The sequence below is a fragment of the Geotrypetes seraphini genome, chromosome 1 (genome assembly GCF_902459505.1).
Source record: "Geotrypetes seraphini chromosome 1, aGeoSer1.1, whole genome shotgun sequence".
Lineage (NCBI taxonomy): Eukaryota > Metazoa > Chordata > Amphibia > Gymnophiona > Dermophiidae > Geotrypetes > Geotrypetes seraphini.
In genome coordinates this window covers 57361746-57382816 of record NC_047084.1, presented here as the reverse complement: position 1 = coordinate 57382816, position 21071 = coordinate 57361746, and the positions used below count along the sequence as shown (strand labels likewise).

Genomic DNA, 21071 nt, shown 5'->3' with positions numbered 1-21071 from the left:
TTGATGGGCTGTAGCCCTTTTCTGCCATCATCCTCTATGTTTCTATGTTACCACAAATATGCAAAGCCAGGCTGCTAGGGAATGCATCCAGAGCTACTGAGGAGTATTTCCCACAGGGATAATGTCTCAATACTATTTGTCAGTGCCTAGAACCTAGGTGGCAGAAAACAACTATTCAGCATACTCTAGAGCTGTTCCTTTTCAGGCAGCATGCAGGGAAAATAAGATGGAAGGACTAGAGAAGGAAGAGAACAATTGTTTCTTCTCTATGTCCTCTCCAACTTCACCCTTTCCTTGTCTGCTTCCCAACCCCCATGTCAACATGCAAAATGTTCCACTGAATCTGATGCGGAAGAAACCAGAACAGGAAGGGTGGGAAGAGTCACAGCTAGAGAATGGCAAGGGGACGGGTACCCGTGGTTAACCGCAGAGTGAGGAAAGAGACAGAGCCCACGGGGACAGGGCAGGGATTGGGAAAGAGCACGCGAAGACAAGGACAAACTTTGGCCCTGATTCACTAAGTCAGTGATCGTCGCTAAACCTGCTAACCGACCCGATTCACAAAATGGCCCACCACCTGATTTCCACCTTGATCGCTCATTTTCCAATCCGGCCATGCAAATTTGTAAAAACTCAATGCAAAATGGCCAAGTGACTGACTCACTAACATTTGCTTGGCTATTTTGCATTGGATTTTACAATCCTAAAACCTGACAGCTCTGCCGGTTTTTGATAGGTTTGCCTGGGGATTTTTTTCTTTTTTTTTTCATGGCACAGATATTTTGCGTGTATTGCACACACAAAATATCTGCCCCATTAAAAAAAAAACCAAAAAAAAAACCAGGTAGACCTGTCAAAAAATGGCTCTCCCCTCAACAAACGCACCTCTTCCCAGAATGCGGTGACCCACAAATGGCAGGAGGGATGCCCACTCCCTCCTGCCATCGGCCCTGCCCGCCCCCTGGCTGAACACCCCCACACCGAAAAGGCGAGATGCCCACTCCCTCTTGCTTTAAGTTGGGAGCAGGAGGGGTGCTCAGTCCCTCTTGCTCCTCCACTGGCTGCCCGTCAACAATGCAGGCCTTAGGCACCGCCCCGGTGCATCATGTGATACATGGGAAGGGGCCTAAGGCCCATCCCTGTGCATCACATGATACACAGGGGCGGGGCCTAAAAGGCCCTTACTACTGATGGGCACCGGCGGAGGAACTGAGCACCTTATTTGCATGGTCGGATCGGGGAATGAGCGATCGTGCAGAAAACCAGGCGGTGAGCCGTTTTCAGCATTGGGTCTGTAAATGCGATCGTCGCTAAAGCTGTTAAAACAGGTTTAGAAATGATCATTGGCTTTAGTGCATCTGGGCCTGAGGTTGTAAACCACAGCAATCTCCTGTACTCTTGCCAAGACAGATCGAATGCCAGCCTATTATGGCAGGGCAAAAAATGCAGTTGCCTACCCAGCAGTGCATTTTTGTCAATTTTCTTCTCTTTCTGCAGTTTTCTGTTGCTAACCTGTGCCCTGTTTATGTGTGGCTAGCAGTCAAAGGATTGACCCCCTTGAATCCACAGAAAGGTAGATATCCAAATAAAACAAACTGTGGAGTCTGATTTTGCTGATATCAGCTTTATTGACATTAAGAGAAAACTATTCAGTTTTAAAAGCAATGAGATACATCCACAACTGTAGGCAACGAAGAAGACCCAACATGGTCCGTGTTTCGACCAAAAAGTTCTTTACGAGTTTATTTATTTATGTATTATTTTTAAAATTTCACACAAACACAGTTCATATCTGTGATTTGGTAATTCTGTCGTTTATGTGCCAATTTACCTATATGTTTATTCACTTTAAACATGCACAGTTCACATTCTCTCATTTATGCATTAATTCACACATATATCAGGTCATGACTTCAAAACACTAGAGCACAATAATGCACATCTTTAGATACATTCACATTCTTTTACAATTATACACACATTCATATTGATAGAACCCCTGAGGAAGACCTTTTTGGTCAAAACACAGACCGTGTTGGGTCCTCTTCAGTGACTACAGTTGTGGATGTATCTCTCATTGCTTTTAACACTGTAAATAGTTTTTTCTTAATATCAATAAAGCCAACATCAGCAACATCAGACTCTACCTTGTGTAGGTAGTCACATAACAGACAAAGGAAAAAAAAAAAAAGCAAAATCTTATGATTCTGTTAGGATTGTGCATGATGATGTTTTCTGTGCTACGCAATTGTATGTAACCTCACCCCCTTTTGCTGGGCTTTCTGGGATGGGGAGAGAGACAGGTAGGGGTGGTATCCCCTTCCCCAACCCATTGAAGATTCTGCCTAGCATGGAGAGATGGGGAAGGGAATCATATCTGGCCTCTTCACAGATTTCAAATGCTGAGGGTAGAGGCCAGGGTTCCCAGGAGTGAGAAAGATATCCATGTTTCCTATTCCCCCCAATCCCCAGCATCTAGCCTCCAGGGATGTAGAAGATAGGTAGATGACAGGGTAAGAATTGTGTATGGCACACTCTTTCACTTCTCCCTTCCCCCATATATACTCCTTTCCCAAACTTCTCTTCTCACTTTTCTTCCTTACCTCCCCTCCCCCTTAATCCCCTCTTTTGCCTCTCATTCCATTCTCTTGCCCTCTCTTTCCCTTTCTTCCCTTCTATTACACCTCTCTCACCTTCACCCTCTTTCCCTGATCCTACAACCTCAAAGCAGGGCACATTCCCACACATACTCCAGGAACTGCATCACTGAAAGCAGGAAGCACCACATAGCATATAGACTAGAGTGCAGCATACCTGCATAGACACAAGCACTTGTCCTGCAGCTTCAAAAGTCAAAAGCATTCACACAAGTTTCTGCTGCTACCATCTTAGAGCAAAGAGACAAACATACACACCCAGCACTTAACAACAGTGCCCAACCCACAATAGGCAGAAAATAAGGTTAAGCTGCGATTAAGAACATAAGAATAGTCACACTTGGTCAGACCAATGGTCCATTAGGGTGTGTCAATTATAGGGGTAGATTTTTTATTATTTCAAACTTCACAAACTATTACCCAGCCTTTGACAAGGTGCCCCATGAACGCCTACTCCGGAAACTGAAGAACCATGGGGTGGAAGGAGACGTACATAGATGGATAAGAAACTGGTTGGCGGGTAGGAAACAGAGGGTAGGAGTGAAGGGCCACTACTCGGACTGGAGGAGGGTAACGAGTGGGGTCCCGCAGGGCTCGGTGCTCGGGCCGCTGCTATTTAATATATTCATAAATGATCTAGAATCAGGGACGAAGTGTGAGATAATAAAATTTGCAGACGACACCAAACTATTTAGTCGAGCTCAGACTAAATAGGACTGCGAAGAATTTCAAAGGTACTTGAACAAACTAGGAGAATGGGCGACGAGATGGCAGATGAAGTTCAAAGTTGAGAAATGTAAAGTATTACATGTGGGAAGCAGAAATCCGAGGAACAACTATACGATGGGAGGGATGTTAGTGAAAGAGAGTACCCAAGAAAGGGACTTGGGGGTAATGGTGGACATGACAATGAAGCCAACGGCACAGTGCGCAGCGGCCGCTAAGAGAGCGAATAGAATGCTAGATATAATCAAGAAGGGTATTACTACCAGAACGAAAGAAGTTATCCTGCCGTTGTATCGGGCGATGGTGCGCCCGCATCTGGAGTACTGCGTCCAATATTGGTCGCCGTACCTTAAGAAAGACATGGCGTTACTAGAGAGGGTTCAGAGGAGAGCGACATGTCTGATAAAAGGGATGGAAAATCTTTCATACGCTGAGAGATTGGAGAAACTGGGACTCTTTTCCCTGGAGAAGAGGAGACTTAGAGGGGATATGATAGAGACTTACAAGATCTTGAAAGGCATAGAGAGAGTAGAGAGAGACAGATTCTTCAAACTTTCGAAAAATAAAAGAACAAGAGGGCATTCGGAGAAGTTGAAAGGGGACAGATTCAAAACAAATGCTAGGAAGTTCTTCTTTACTCAATGTGTGGTAGACACCTGGAATGCGCTTCCAGAGGACGTAATAGGGCAGAGTACGGTATTGGGGTTCAAGAAAGAATTTGACATTTTCCTACTAGAAAAGGGGATAGAAGGGTATAGATAGAAGAGTACTGTGCAGGTCCTGAACCTGTTGGGCCGCCGCGTGAGCGGACTGCTGGGCGCGATGGACCTCAGGTCTGACCCAGCGGAGTTAATGCTTATGTTCTTATGTTATGTACCCTGTTCCCTTGAAAATAAGACCTACCCCGAAAATAAGTTCTACCATGATTTTTAAAGATGCTCCTAATATAAGCCCTACCCCCAAAATAAGCCCTAGTTAAGACCGACCCCTGAAGTCTCCCCCCTCCCCGAATGTCCCCAACTCCAGTCGATTCAGCAAACCCCATCCCGGTGAGACCTGACATACCTCCACTCTGAGGTCTCCTAAAGCAGCGATGGCAGCAGTGTTATGAATGGGCTGCTTCACAGCCTTCCCCCGCCAGGGCCTCCCCTCTGCTGCATTACTGATGACATCATCAGTGATATGGCAGAGGGAAGGCCCCAAAGCAGCCCTTTCAGAGCGCTGCTGCTGCTTTAGGAGGCCTTGGAGTGGAGGCATGTCAGTCTCACAGTGGGAGGGTCGGTGGGGTTCTGCTGCACAAGGGGGTGGGAGGGAGGGATAAAAAGATGCTGCACAAGGGGATGGGTGAGAGGGAAGGAAAGATACTATACATGGGGGGGGGGAGAAAGGAAAGAGGAAGAATTGGGGTGGAGGAGAGGAAGCCTGAAAATAAACCCTAATGCATTTTTTGGACCAAATTATGCAGTTTTGCATGCTGAATTTAAAGCTATCTTCAGAAACTGTTTCAAATCACAGTTGAAATATGTAGAAATTAAGTAATATCTATTTGAACATACAAAAAATAGTCTGAACTATATCTCCCGCTGCATCACAACACAGGGGCTGTGTTTTTGTTTTGGGTTTTGTTTTGTTTTTTACGGCAGCATTGACAGCATTTTTTCTGCACGTGTGTCCATCAGCGATGGACACATGCAAATTTTGAAATCGTTGCTGCTGTCCGCCAACCATGCGTGATTTTTTTAAGAATGTCTCGGGTTTTTTAATTCGGTATCTAAACGGCTGCGTTAGCAGACTGTTGCTTTTTAACGTGGATTTTTGGAAAATCCTGACCTGGGTATATAAGTCTGGAACCATCATAGGCTTACCGTACTCAGAAATGCCTTGATCTCTACTGTTTTCATTGTGCAGGCAAGAGGAGGCTCACAGACTCTGGAGATCCAGTCAATTAACTGGGCGAGTGGTTTTTGCCTCAGTGTTGATAGATGGTGTTTTCCTGGGTCTCAGCCTGCTGTCTCCAAGTTTTGTCTTCTTATCTCCTTCAATATCTTCAACACTGGAACTGTGTTGGTGAAGATTTTTTTTAAGACCCATGAAGCTGGACTGAGATCTTCTTTCTCCAGTAATTTCTTTTACAAGGTGTTGTGAAAAGTTGGAGGAGCTAAATAGAGGTGCTAGTGCCTGTATTCTCATTTATTTTTGCTCCTGTGACTTTGAAAGTGTGTTCTTTCTCCTAGCTTTACTCATAATGATAAGACTTTTTTAACCCCTAGATACCAAAACAAGTTACCCTCTTTCATTCTGAAAATAATTACATTCAAATGGCTTGAGAATAACAGGCAATCAGTGTATCCTCACCATCTGGCAAAGCATGGCTCAGCACAACCCTAATGCAATATGAGTCAGCACAGAGTCTGATGTCAGACTTCACTATCATCAAAAATCCACTTCCATGCCAAATCTGTATGGATAAGCTATGCAGTGGTTCAATGAGTGTTGCTTTTTGTGGATGAAATGCCTGATAGTATTCTCAAAAATGAGGTAAGTTCATCTTGAGAATTCAGGTCAGGACTATCATGGATTGCCTTTACCCTGTCTTCTTTTGGATGGAATTCTGAAGCACCCATAGTTAGAGTCCTAATTTCATTTGAATGGTTGACTTCTCCTAATGGTGATTTTCATTCCTTGATGCTCATGGCCAAGGTATCATCAAAATAAGGTACAACACTTAGGGCCTCTTTTACAAAGCCGCACTACCGGCTGCCCTGCGCTAACGGCCCCAAAACCCATAGATATTTAAAGGGCTTCGGGGCTGTTGCCACACGGAAGCTGCTAGCACGGCTTTGTAAAAGAGGCAGTTAGAATTCCAATAAATAACTTTTCTGTGAAGCATTGAAAGATAGCTATTGTGACAAAGATTCCATACTGGAAATATTTAATTTAGAAAGCTTTTTGATGAATAATGAAATTCTGAGCATCAACAGTTTCTTCAACTACAAATAGTTGCTGAAAGGATTATGCAACATCAAGCTTTGAAATAATTTTCCCTGCAGCAAATGTGGCAAGTTAACAGGAGGAATTGGTGCTAATGATCTTTTAAGCCCCTTCTTAACACCACACTAATAATTATCTCTATGGATCCACTTATCTAATGCAATTGGTATGCCCAATGTTTGATTGTAATTGGTTCTAAGATATTTTGTGCTTTAAGATGCTTGAGTTCTGCCTTGATCTAAGAGTGTAGTGCAAAAGGCACATTCTTGGCCTTCAAGCGAATAGATGCAATGGCTAGATCTAGCTGTTGGCTTGCTGTAAGCTCCCTTGAAATGGGCACTGATGACAACACAGATATGGACTAACAGTTTCATATTAGATGAATCCGCATTCTGCGCAGTCTAGATATGATAGCTCCTATCTCCTGATTCATTGGTGGATCAAGTATATTTGTTCAAAGGCCATTTGGGGTGTTTGCAAAAAGGACATTGACCCCCCTAGATATTTGTACAGAATATTAATGTTGACCTCCAGAACTGAACCATGAGTTTGGAAATATGGCTTATGAATTGGCTGTAGAGTAACTTATTGTAGCTGTCAATGTCTGTATAGGTCATAGTAATCTTGATTTCTTTTGTATACTGCAATGCCATTTCAGCTAGCAGAGTCTGTAACAGCACAAGAAAAAAGGCACTGACTCAATGAGAAGACAATGCTTTTATTCTGGACCTCACAGATTAGATGGCCACAAACATCATTTAAGAATCACTAAATTTCCAGCAGTCTGTAATTTAGTGAAGCTCAGTCATATAGGTAGCAATGCTTTCATTACAACCCTTATTCCATTTGTAGAACTGAGACCTTTCCATAGTGATGAGGTACTTGAAAATGTGCTTTTTGCAATGCTATAATCTCCCCATACAACTTAGGGTTTGGCAAGACAGGTAAGATTAGTGAATACTGTACATAATAGCGTTTGATTTCCCTCTCAACTTGCCCCCTAACACACACTCTGTGCAGTTCCTCTACATAAAATAATTTCGGAATGGGACCATTCAACACAGTCCTTTCAGTGTGACTGTTTCTACATGGCCCTTTCACCGCAGCCATTTCAGCAAGTGACTTTTCATCTGTCCTTTCATAGCAGACAATAAATACAATGTCTTTAAGTCTATTGTAGTGCCAGCAGCATGGGTGTCATCTGGTGGGCCATCACCCCCTGAAACTGGCCATGCAATTATTCCTGAAAAGTGTTCTTTGGGGAGGGGCTTGGAGGAACATCATCCCCTGAAAGCAGGCCCCACAATTATTCCTAAAAATGGGGGCCTTGTTCTCTTTCTCTCTGCTCCCTGCTCGTTTCTCCCTTAGTGCTGGCTCCTGCTTCTTTAGTCAGCCGTTGGCTCCTTCCCTTTTAAGGGGGAGCTCGGATGATGACTCGGTGGGGGAGGGCGGAGCTTACTCTCGCCTCTGCCCCTGGATCTCTCTCTGCTTTTCCTCTCTTTCTCTGCTCCATGCTCTTATCTCTCTACTGCTGGTTCTCTTTCTCTCTCTCTCCCCATATGTAGAGCTGCCTAAATATGGCATGGATGCATGTAACTTAAGTATTTTATATGTACCACTACCCCTTACCAATACATGCTACAAAAGTTGAGTGGATATTTGCAGAGTAGTACTTAGGTAGCATGTGTGTGAACACTAATGCACATATAAGCTAGCATTCTAAATATTAACGCATCAATAGGCATGTAAATGTTAGTGTCAAGTTTATATAATTACTATTAAAGAAGCTAATTCTATAAGCAGGCACCTCTATATAAGTTCCCTGATGTCATGTGGACATCTGGAGCCCAGATTCCATTACAGAATATTGGCTTAAGCTGGCATTGACATGACTTAACATGTAGGCACACACAGTTATACCAGTTATAGCACCAGCAAGAGGAAGTAAAACTTACATTACCTTGCATTACATAAATATTTATGAATCGCAAATATACCCCAATAGGAGTTCAAAGTGATTTCCAAGTTAATAAGAAGCTGGCCATAACCAGGAATTACAATCTTACATTAAATTGAAACATACAAACATAGAAGATCTGCTCAACAGTTAAGATCTTCAGGCCTTTATGGAAACTCTCTTAAGAGAGGATAGTTCTTAACTGTACTGGACGAGAGTTCCACCATTTTAACGCTAAATACTGTAAGTTGTGTGTATCTGTAAGCCTCAACCATGCTCCAACAACATGCACACCCTCCCTTGCAATTGCACAGTATAGCACTTAACGTGCATCCTTACAGAACAGCACATAAGACACTTATGCATAAAACTGCTACCTTTCCCTACATTTGCCTATATAAAGGGGCAAGTAACTGTGAGCACCTAGTTATAGAACTGCCCTTAAAGTGCATACTGTATATACTTGAATATAAGTCGATCTGAATATAAGTCGAGACCCCCATTCCCCCCCAAAAAGGAGGAAAAATTATTGACTCGAATATAAGTTGGGCGTCTCAATATTCAAGTGCCCTGTCATGTCAGGCTCTGCACTTAGCCCCCTTCCCTCCCTCCCCTGTCAGGCACTGCACCCAGTCCCCTTCCCTTCCTCTCTGTCAGGCTCTGCACTCAGTCCCCTTGCACCCCTCCCTCCTTCCCAGGCTCTGCACCCTGTCCCCCCTCCCTGCCCTGTCCTCGTACCTCATCTGCCGATCCCTGGTGGTCCAGAAGTGCAGTGAGCAGGAGCAAGCTTTCTGCTGCTAACCCAGTCAGTGGTGGCTGCCATAAGATCGGGTTTCTTCAGCCGCTGAGCAGCTGCTGCTCGGCGCTGAGCAGCTTCCTCATGAATCGCGGGAGCCAGTCAGAAAACCGCTCATTGCCAAAATGCGCTCCTGCTTGGTGCCACTCAGTGGCTGAAGAAACCCGATCTCACAGCAGCCACCACCAACTGGGTTAGCAGCGGGGCAGGAGAGCTGAAAGCTCGCTCCTGCGCGCTGCACCTCTGGACCACCAGGGATCAGCATTGGTACAAGGACAGGGCAGGGAGGGGGGACAGGGTGCAAAGCCTGGCGACGGCCTGCAATAATTCTGGGAGGAGAGTGCTGGCTTGAATATAAACCAGGACACCCTTTTGGGGCCAATTATTTGGCCCAAAAATCCCGGTTTATATTCGAGTATACAGTATACGGTAATTAGAATAAGTCTTTTCACTAAAAGTAAGCACCAGAAAATACAATTACAGCTTGGATTATAATATAAAGAGTTTAAACAAATTTACCTGAGATGGATATGCTATGTTTAGAAATGATCCTTGCATTTTCTTCATCAGCCTTGGAAGCATCTGTTAGAACGTAAAATTATAAATGGTCCTTAGTATAGCTCTTAAAAAAAAAAAAAAGATATTAAAATGATACTAATGCCTTGAAATCTAATGCTTTACATGTGTAGGAGCATTTTCGATAGGAAATCTGAGTTTGACTTTGAATGTTTTCAGAAAAAAGTCCAAAAATTGGGTGGAGAAAATGTCTATTTTCAAAAGCGCAAGACGTCTTTTTTTTTTTTTTTTTCCTGAAAATGGACCAGCTAGATCTTTTTTTTTTTCCCCCAAACATTGCCCAGCTAGATGTCTGATTTTTTGCCCTTATAAAAAAATGTCTAAAAAAATTAATTTGCATATAAGATGAGTCAGCATTTTTAATAGAATGGCCATAAAGACATGTTAGCAATGCAGTGAGGTACCCTAGGAAGCACTACTGTGAACTTCGGTTCATAGACAACCCCGCGAAAGACAACTGAGCGCAAGACGGAGGTGCGCGCCGAAGAAAATTAGTTTTTAGGGGCTCCGACGGGGGGTTTTGTTGGGGAGCCCCCCCAGTTTACTTAATAGAGATCGCGCCGGCATTGTGGGGGGTTTGTGGGGTTGTAACCCTCCACATTTTACTGTAAACTTAAACTTTTTCCCTAAAAACAGGGGAAAAGTGAAGTTTTCAGTAAAATGTGGGGGGTTACAACCCCCCAAACCCCCCACAACGACCCCACAACGCGGCGCGATCTCTATTAAGTAAATTGGGGGGGTTCCCCCCCACGCCCCCCCGTCGGAGCCCTAAAAACAGTAATTTTCTGTGGCGCGCACCTCCGCACTGCGCTCAATTGTCTGCGCGCCTTTGTCCCGGCGCGCTTTTGACCTGACATCGTGAACTTCATATTGAGGGTGCCAGGTACATAAAAACTAACTAAACTAAACCTTAGGCTTATATACCACATCTTCTCTATAACAGTAGAGCTCAGCACGGTTTACAAAAAATTAAAAAGAGAACAAATACAATATGAATTTGGAATAGTATGGAGAGGAACAGTATTTACAACTTTCAAAATAGCCAAGTTTTCAGATGTTTTCAAAATAGTTGGAAAGAGCCAGATTGCGCAATTGAACAGGAAAATTATTCCACAACTCAGTAATTTTGAAAATTAGAGACTTCCCTAATTTGCCAATGTAGATAACACCTTTTGATGTAGGAAAGGACAATTTAAGTTTTTGAGTAGATCTGGTAATATCAGATCTTACAGAATTCCAAGACAAAGGGAATTAAAGGAGGAAGGATGCTATGCAAGATTTTAAATGTTAGGCAGGCACATTTAAAATACCTCACCACAACCCCTGTACCCTTATACGAAACCCACCAAACTCCCCCAAAACCTGCTGTACCTGTCTGTCCACCACCCCAATAGCCCTTATGCCTGTAAGTGCCAGCTATATGGCAGTACAGTGGGTATTTGGTGCTCACACTTTCCACCACAAGTATACTAGTTAGGGTGGCATATGGGTATAGGTCCTCTTCTCTGTAGTCCACTGCCTGCCCACCAGACTATTCCAGAGACCTGCTTGCAGCTCTACTAGGGCTGGCCCTAGTGTCTGCAGCTGTCACAAAAACAAATGTACTATTTCAAGGAAATTATGTACAGTAGTGAAGATATAATTTTTCTATTCAGCCAGACACTATTTATACAACCTCAAGAGTATAATGAATAATGCCCAGGACTGATGCCCATAAAGCACAGTTACTTACCATAACAGTTGTTATCCAGGGACAGCAGACAGATATTCTCAACATGTAGGTGACAGCCTCGCAAGCAGACTTGCTTGTAGAACTTTCAAAGAGTTTGCGAGTGCTTAACCACGCATGTGCGAGTGCCTTCCCGCCAAACGTAGGTCGTGCATCTCCTCTGAGGTACCTCAGTTCAGATAGCTAGCTAAGAAGCCAACCAGGGGAGGTGGGTGGGTTGTAATAATATCTGCCTGCTGTCCCTGGATAACACCTGTTACGGTAAGTAACTGTGCTTTATCCCAGAACAAGCAGGCAGCATATTCTCAACATGTGGGTGACCTCCAAGCTAACCAGAATAGGATGGTGGGAGAGTTGGCAATTTAGGAGAATAAATGTTTTAAAACTGACTGACCAAAATGGCCATCCAGTCTGGAGAAAGTTTAAAGGTGAATGTATGAACCGAATGTATGAACCGAAGACCAAGTGGAAGCCTTGCAGATTTCCTCAATAGGAGTTGATCCGAGGAAAGCTACAGATGCCGCCATAGCTCTAACTTTATGGCCCATGACTCGACCCTGCAGAGGGAGACCAGCCTGAGCATAGCAGAAAGAGATGCAAGCAGCCATCCAGTTGGAGATGGTTCACTTGGAAACAGGATGCCCCAACTTATTTGGATCAAAGGAGATAAAAAGTTGAAGAGCAGTTCTGTGAGGTTGAGTACATTGCAAGTAGAAAGCCAAAGCATGTTTACAGTCCAGAGCTGATTCTCCAGGATGAGAATGAGGCTTTGGAAAAAACACTGGAAGAACAATGGATTAATTGAGATGAAATTCTGAAACCACTTTAGGTAAGAATTTGGGATGAGAACGGAGGACCACCTTGTCATGATGGAAAACTGTGAAAGGTGGATCTGCCACTAGAGCTTGGAGCTCACTGACTCGTCTAGCAGAGGTGAGCGCAATGAGAAAAACCACTTTCCAAATGAGATATTTAAGATGAGCCAAATCTATGGGTTCAAAAGGAAGCTTTATCAGTTGAGTAAGAACAACATTGAGGCCCTAAACTACTGGAGGCGGTTTGAGAGGTGGTTTGATATTGAAAAGTCCTTTCATAATTCTGGAAACCACAGGACAAACAGAGAGGGATTTCCCTTCGATAGGCTGATGAAAAGCAGCAATTGCACTTAGGTGGACTCTAATTGATGTGGATTTGAGGCCAGATTGAGATAACTGCAGCAGATAATTCAAAACTGAAGACAAGGAGGTAGATTGCGGCTTCTTGTGATGAATAGTACAAAAAGCAGAGAATCTAGTCCATTTCTGGGTGTAACACTGCCTAGTGGACTGCTTCCTGGAAGCCTCTAGAATGTCCTGTACAGATTAAGAGAATTATAGAGTGGCAGTTAGGTTGAGAATTACCAAGCTGTTAAGTGAAGAGACTGCACATTGGGAAGAAGCAGAGACCCTTAACTCTGTGTAAGCAGAGGGAAATACTGGTAGAAGTAGAGGCTCCCTGCTGCTGAGTTGAAGTAGTTGGTTGTTTGGGCCACCGAGGAGCCATCAGAATCATGGTGCCATTTTCCTTCTTGAGTTTGGCAAGAGTCTTGAGAATCAGAGGGAATGGAGGGAATGTTGTAGGGAGACGCAAAGAGTCTATCTGAGGAGTTAACCATTGAGCAAAAATGTGATGTAGAGGCGAAGAATTGAGTGTCCATTCGTGAGGTTGTAGAAGATGACTCAATTTGTCCGCCAGATGTAGACAGCTCTGAGGAAGGTTTTGTGAAGAATTGCCCACTGCCAAAGCTTCAGAACTTCTTGACAGAGGGAGAGACCCTGTCTCTCCCTGCTTGTTGACATAGTACATAGTGACTTGGTTGTCTGTGCAAATAAGGACTACCTGGTCATGAAGAAGATGCTTTAAAGCTTTGAGAGCATTGAAGATCGCTCTGAGTTCCAACAGATTGATGTGAAACTGGCGATCCGTGCTGGACCAATGGTCTTGAGTACGGAGGCCATCGAGATGAGCCCCCCAAGCGTAGGTTGAAGAATCTGTCATGAGAATCTTCTGATGAGGGGGCATGTGAAAAAGCAAACCTCTGAAAAGATTGGAAGAGAGCATCCACCAGTGAAGAGACTGTCTCAACAAAGGAGTGTGTGGCGCAGTGGTTGGATCTACAGCCTCAGCACCCTGGGGTTGTGGGTTCAAACCCTGCGCTGCTCCTTGTGACCCTGGGCAAGTCACTTAATCCTCCATAGCCCCAGGTACGTTAGATAGATTGTGAGCCCACCGGGACAGAGAGGGAAAATGCTTGAGTACCTGATTGTAAAAACCGCTTAGATAACCTTAGATAGGCGGTATATAAAATCCTAATAAACTTGAAACTTGAGTCACTGTAATGTGCTGAGAGTGGGTCGCAAGCTGGCTGACACTGAGATGCCAAGGTCCACTGAGGAATTCTGAGGTGAAGTCTGGCAAAAGGAGTCACATGAATTGTAGAGGCCATGTGACCGAGAAGAACCATCATTTGTCTCGCTGAGATTGACGTGAGGGAAGACACTCGCTGACAAAGGTGAATGAGAGCATCTTGACGTGATTGAGGCAGGAATACTCTGAGTCGAACAATGTCCAGGATGGCTCCAATAAACTGTAGAGATGGACGTAACTGGGAGTTTGGAAAATTGATTTTGAACCCAAGACTTTGGAGAAACGCTATAGTCCGTTGGGTCGCTACAATAACCTCCTGTTGCGACAAAGCTTTGATGAGCCAGTCGTCCAGATATGGAAAGACTTGAGAACCCTGCATCCGCAGGGCTGCAGCCACCACCACCAGGCATTTTGTGAAGACTCTGGGAGATGATGTGAGGCCGAAAGGGAGGACTCGGTACTGAAGATGAAGGTTCCCTACCCGAAACCTTAGGAATCTACAAGAGGCTGGATGAATTGGAATGGTGTAAGCCTCCTTGAGATCCAGGTAGCATAACCAATCTCCTTGATCCATCAGGGGATAGAGGGTTGGAAGATTGAGCATTCAAAACTTTTCTTTGATAAGAAATTTGTTGAGAGCTCTGAGGTCCAGGATAGGTCTCAAATCCCCTGTCTTCTTTGGGACTAGAAAATAACGGGAATAAAAGCCCGTTTCCCGTTGGGTCAACGGGACCTCCTTGACAGCTCGGAGGCAAAGAGCCTGAGCCTCCTGAAGAAGGGGAAGTTGTAAAATGCTGGAAGGAAACTCTCTTGGAGGGAGATCTGGTGGATTTTGAAGAAATTGAAGCGAGTAACCCTCTCGGATGATGGTGAGAACCCAGAGGTCTGATGTAATCTGCTCCCACTGTTGTTAAAAGTGATGGAGCCGACCTCCTATGGGGAGGAGAGAAGTCTGATGGATTAAGGTGGACGTTATGCTTAGACTCAGATTGTCAAAAAGACTGGGCAGGCTTAGCCGCAGCAGGAGTCTGAGATTTTTGCTGACACTGCTGCTGTGGTTGTTTCCTAGGCGGAGGCCTGGAGAAAGCCAGAGTAGACTTCTATGGATAACGATGTGGAGGTGGCCTATACGACTTGGAAGCCGGAGGTTTAGCCTTAGTCTGAATCAAAGAGGTAAATGACCGCCCATGCTCTGAGAGACACTTGGTGGCAGCTTCAATGGAGTCGTCAAAGAGCTCTTTACCCTGGCACGGTAAATTGGCTAGACAAGCCTGCAAGTTAGGATCCATGTCCACAATGCGTAGCCAAAGCCAGACGTTGCATTGCCACAGCAAAAGCAGTGACCCAAGATGACATTTCAAATGCATCATAAGTGGCTTGAAGCATGAAGAGACGTATTTGTGAGAGAGTCTGTTGAAGTTGTTGAAACACAGGTAGCCGGTGCTCAGCCAAATCAGAAAAGAAGTAGGGTATGGTCTTAATGCAGTACTTCAGGTAAGATGTGAACACGAAGTTGTAATTCAAGATCCTGTTTGCCATCATGGAATTTTGATATAGACGGCGTCCAGATTTATCCATCGTGCGTCCCTCTCTGCCTGGAGGTACTGCAGCATAAACCTTGTTGGGATTACATTTTTTAAGAGATGATTCCAACACCGAGGATTGGTGGGACAATTGCAGCTTTTCAAACCCTTTATAAGGAACCATGCGGTAACAAGATTTCATTTTAGAAGGAATAGATGGGATGGAATAAGCAGTCTCGAGATTCCTGAGAAAAGTTTGTTTCAAAACAGGATTCGTGGGAAGTCTCATGGTGTCCTTTGGCAGATGTGGCAATTTCATCTCAGCCAAATATTCAGGAGTATACTTAGACTCAAATTGGAGATCAATTTGAAGAGCCTTACTCATGTCAAAGATGAATCTTGAAAAAGATGTGGACATGGAAGCTGAAGAGTTGGCAGGAGGCGAGGCGAAGCGAGACCGAGGTGCCGCTGATTAAGGAGAAGACTCCCTGGAGTATTGAGAAGGGAGGTCTGTATCCAATGTAAAAGTTACAGAAGAAGCTCCGCTGTGTGATATAGGCAGGGTCAGAGAGTGCTAGGAGTATGAGGAATTGACAGCCTTGACTCATGCCTCAGACAGGCAAAGGAGGATCTCTCGGAGATGGTCTCGAGAGAGGAATCCAGGACCTAGATAGGACTCGAGGCAGAGAAGTATGAGGCATTGAAATCTTCGGAGTTTGGAAGGGATCTCAATTGACCTCGACGAACGAGGAATAGGAGACTCGGTACTATTCCTAGGAGACTTTTCACTCTTTTTCGAAGCCAGGTGCCTCCTGGATGAGGAATGTTTCGATTGAGGCCTCGATCAAGGCTTCTCCACCACGTCTCGAACAGGTTGAGTAGCTGGAGACCCTGACCTGGAAGGACGAGGCGAGGAGTCACTGGAGGACCAAAGAGGTTTTGCTCTTGGTGCCTTGACAGTATGCTCAGACTGGTTCACAAAAAGCAGGTTCGAGGCAGGGGCAAGCTTGGCCAAAACAGAGGTAAGCTGCGTGGTCAATATGGCTTGCAGCATGTCCTCGAAGACAGGCACCGAGACCAACGACTCTGGTCTAGAAGTTGCAGCAGTGTGCTCCATAGAGGGTGACCTCGAAGACGAGTATTCCCTATGTTTGGAGCACGCTTCGAAGGAGGTCTCGTAAAGGCTGGCACGACTACACTCATTGCCTGGATTGCCTGAGACTCAGCTGGAGGCTTCTTAGGTAGTGTACCTGCAGAGGGAAGAGGAGACTTGCCTGAGGACAAGACCTTTAGAGGCACAGCAGACGAGGCCTTCGAGGACGTAGGCGAATTGCTAGAGGACTTAAGATGACGAGGCCATCACGGGGGTCAAGGCCAAGATCTTTTCTGCAGACTGCTCCACAGGACCAAAGAGCTCCAGGATTTTGGCACGATGCCTGCGGAGAGCTCGTTTTGAAGGGTAGCACAGCGTGGGACTCAGGACAACGTTCAAGTTCCAAGCACTTGATACACCAACGATGGGGATCAGTGAGAGAAATCGCCTGATTACACTGGCTACACCTCTTAAAACCGGTAAGAGGCCGGGACATAGAAAAAAATACAGCCACAATGAAACGAGGGCCTGCGGCAAGCCCCACCGGACGAGAAAAGACAGAAAATATAAGGTTGTTTAAATAAAAGAGAGAGAGACGCTGCACAGTGACTAAAAGAAATAAACAAAGAAAAAAGGAAGCCATGGTGCGAGAAGGCTAACTCAAAGGTCAGCAGAGCTGAGAAACAGGTGCTTCTTGGCTCCGTGGAAAACTGAGAACTGAGGTATCTCACAGGAGACGCAGAACCTACGTTTGGCAGGAAGGCACTCATGCAGGCGCGGTGCAGCACTCGCAAACTCTTTGAAAGTTCTACAAGCAAGTCTGCTTGCGAGGCTGTCCGCTACGGGGCTCCATGGATGACGTCACCCACATGTTGATAATATGCAGCCTGCTTGTCCTGGGATAATTCATAATAATAGAAGGGGGAAAAAAACCTCTCCATACATTTGACTACCAAGTACTGTATACAGATTTATAACTTTCATTAATAAGTTTATATCTTTATCTATACTGTACATGTACATATAGAAATACACATACACAATACTCGGCTTTTAACATCACTTAAAAAGGATGGATAAATATATATTTTTAAATATTGTGCATTTTCAAAAAAAACAGATATGGGATGGTTTGCCGGTTTGTACTGATCAACACAAAACAGAGATGATCAGAGCACGTGTCCTCTGCAGTAGAACAGGATTTAGAAGTGACCCTGAAAGTGCAGCACGGCAAGGAAGGATGTTGTTACCAGACAGCTAAGGAACCATAAAGCTATTGTGCCGACTCCCCAAATTTTAGTCACCCTGTAACTTGTACATCCAGAAACCAACGAAAACCTAGTTGAAAATATTTTTTTTTTCCTGTTCTGAAATTAAGTGAATGATATAACTTATCCTAGAGCACTTCCATAGACTACGACCCGGCGAGGAATGGAGCAGCCTGGTCTTAGCTAGAGACAGTGAAAAGATCTGGTTTCTCCAGTTGCATCAGGAAAAGAGCAAACGGGATCCCCTCCCTGATCGAGCTCATCCAAGGACAGGCAGGGCAAAGGGAGAAGGAAAGAGCGATAGAGACACGTGCACACACACACAGGAGGGAGGGGGGGGGGGAGAAGAGCGCGTGCTCGCAGTTACCTAGTGCTGTGCTGTTCGAGTCCGTCCGGCCGCGAGCCGCCAGGGAGAGGAGCAGCAGAAGCAGTGGAGCGCTGCGTGGCAGACACATGCTGGCACTGGGAGCTTGCGGGCGCTGCGCTGCAGCTCCAGGAGTACCCGGCCGGCCGGTTTGCTGGCTGCGTGCGCTCTGCACCCTCCCTCCTTCATGCACCGGCTTCCTGTGTGACTCAGTGGCTACGCGGCCACTACCTCAGCCCTGCGGCACACAAAGCCTCGCGTGTTACCTAGCTGACGTCAGGTTGTCTCTTCTCTTTAATAATTGAATAGCTGCAGCCTCTTCTCGTGCCCACTGGCTTTTTGCAAAGCTGCGGTAGAGGTTTATACCGCGGGCCGGCGAGGTAAATGCTCCGACACTGATAGAATTCCTATGAATGTCGGAGCATTTACCTCGCCGGCCCGCGGAAGAAGCCTCTAACACAATTTTGTATAAGGAGCCCTTGAAGCTAGGCGATGATCACAGGAGGAGAGAAAGAAACATTTTCTCTGCTAATGCACATATTCTGTTGTAGTTGTTGATATTCAAGAGAAATTGCCACTTAAGAAGATTTAGCCCTGCCTTCGTACTGATTTCAATAGGAGGTTATTCTCATAGTTTTCTAAGGGACTGGGTAAAACATGGACATCAAAAATCTTAATCGCACGCCTTTAAAAAATCTTACTTAGGGGGTGAGCGGGATCCGCTGCAGGAAGAGGTGGGGGGGGGGGGCAAGATGAGGACACTTAGGGTAATTGGGATTTGTGAGGTCCACAGGAGTTAAAAAACGAACATCCCTATGGACCACATGCCAGGCTGCTTTCTTTTTAAGGCCATGGCACTTTTAGTTCTGTGGGGGTCCAACAGATCCTCTTTTTAACTTTTACCTTTGCTGGTTCCCAGTGGTGTAGTAAAGGGAGGGCAGACCACCCAAGTGCCATCTTGGTGGGAGCACCGGTACCTCTAAAATCTTCACCAGCACGAGCAACTACTCTAACCTGCTGCTTGTCCCAGACTGACTCCTTCTGAAGTCACTGTCAGGTGATGGGACCAGGAAGTGACATTAAAGCAGCAGGCCAGAGAAGTTGCTTGTGCTGGCAAAAAGAGGTACGGGATAGGAAGGGAGGGCTTGTGGCATGGGGGCGCGGGAGGGGCACAGGGAGCGCTATAGCCCCGAGCGCCTCCTACCCTTGCTACACCACTGCTGGCTTCTTTTTTGTTGGTGGTTGGGATTGCTGGTACTGAATACTGGGGGCAAGGCTGTATAATTTTGTGTTGGTTCTACAGCATGCTGTTGTGGAGGCAGCCTCTCTATTGTTTGTGTGGGTAGAACCGTGAGATTTGCAAAATGCTGTTTTGTTGTGCCTAGCTTTTCTGCATCCTAGTGTCCCAAACGCCTTCTACATGAAGGCCCCACAGATCCCGTGGCGTTAAAGTGCACGGCCTTAAAAAGAAAGTGGCCATGATGTGGGGTCCGCAGAGAAACTCATTTTAACTGTTACAGATCCATCTCACCCCCAAAGTGAGCAGGTTTTTAAGTGTATGCGGTTAAGATCTGCGAGATCTATGTTTTACCCAGTCCCGTTTTTCAGTAGCAAGTATTATCTCAGGACAAGAAGGCAGCTTGTTCTCATCCTGTGGGTGACATCATCCACAGAGCCCCGATGCAGACAGCTTTGCAAGCTGATTTGCTTGCAGAACTTAGAAAGTTTGCGACTGCCACACCGCGCATGCACGAGTGCCTTCCCGCCCACGCAAGGGTGCGCGTCTCCTCAGTTCTCTGTTTTCCGCAGAGCCGAGAAGTTGTGTTTTCTACGCTCTGTGCTAGACTCAGTTATAAACTTCATGCCTTCTCTCACCGTGGCTCGTGTTTTCTTATTTTACAGGGTCACTGTATTTTCTTGCGCGTTTTCTTTTCTTTTTAATTTTAAAAAAAACCTTAATTTTATTTCTTTGTCACGGTGAGGCCTGCTTTGCGGCCTCCGCCGCCAGGTTTCGATTTTGCTGAAGCCATCTTCCCACCTATGTCCAGGCCAGTCACAGGCTTCAAAATGTGTAGCCGTTACCAGGGGGCGATCTCCCTCACTGACCTACATCCGTGGTGTAGTCAGTGTTTGGGACCTGACCAATGCTTCTACCAGTTTTTCCCTCTCTGCTTACACAGAATCAAGGGTCTCTACTTCATCCCAACCTGCAGTCTCTACACTTTACAGCTTGGTATCTCTCAACCTAACGGCCACTCTACAGTTCTCTCAATCTGTACAGGACATTTTAGAGGCTTCTAGAAAGCCTACAACTAGGCAATGCTACAATCAGAAATGGACTAGATTTTCTGCTTAGAAACATAGAAAATGACGGCAGAAAAGGGCCACGGCCCATCTAGTCTGCCCACACTAATGGCCCACCCCCTAACTACCTGCACCATTCATCACAAGAAGCCTCAATCTAACTCCTTGTCTTCAGTTTTGGATTACCTGTTCCATTTGGCTCAATCAGGCCTTAAATCCACACCAGTTAGAATCCACCTAAGTGCAATTGCTGCTTTTCATCAGCCTATCGAAGTGAAACCCCTCTCTGCTCATCATGTGGTTTCCAGATTTACAAAAGGAATTTTTCAATGTCAAACCACCCCTCAAACCTCTTCCAGTGGTTTGGGATCTCAATGTTCTTGCTCAATTGATGAAGCTTCCTTTCGAACCAATGGATTTGGCTCATCTTAAATATCACACTTGGAAAATGGTTTTTGTCATTGCTCTTACGTCTGCTTGCAGGGTTAGCGAGCTACAAGCTTTAGTAGCGGACCCACCTTTCACAGTATTCCATCATGACAAGGTAGTCCTCTTTACTCATCCTAAATTCTTACCTAAAGTGGTTTCAGAATTTCATCTCAACCAATCAATTGTACTTCCAGTGTTTTTTTTTTTCCAAAGCCTCATTCTCATCCTGGAGAAACAGCTCTTCATACTCTG

General features: G+C 45.3%; 1 protein-coding gene across 1 annotated transcript in view; it reads right to left on the bottom strand.

The window, feature by feature from the left end:
* The window catches only part of EMB (embigin), a 66789-nt gene extending 48451 nt beyond the window's left edge, over positions 1 to 18338 (bottom strand). Inside the window, exons 1-2 of the mRNA XM_033931594.1 lie at positions 18090 to 18338; positions 9647 to 9709 (exon numbers count right to left, since the gene is read on the bottom strand). Coding sequence (XP_033787485.1) covers positions 9647 to 9709; positions 18090 to 18177 — 151 coding nt within the window. The 5' untranslated portion in view covers positions 18178 to 18338. The remainder of the gene's footprint in view (positions 1 to 9646; positions 9710 to 18089) is intronic.
* Positions 18339 to 21071: the final 2733 nt, after the last annotated feature.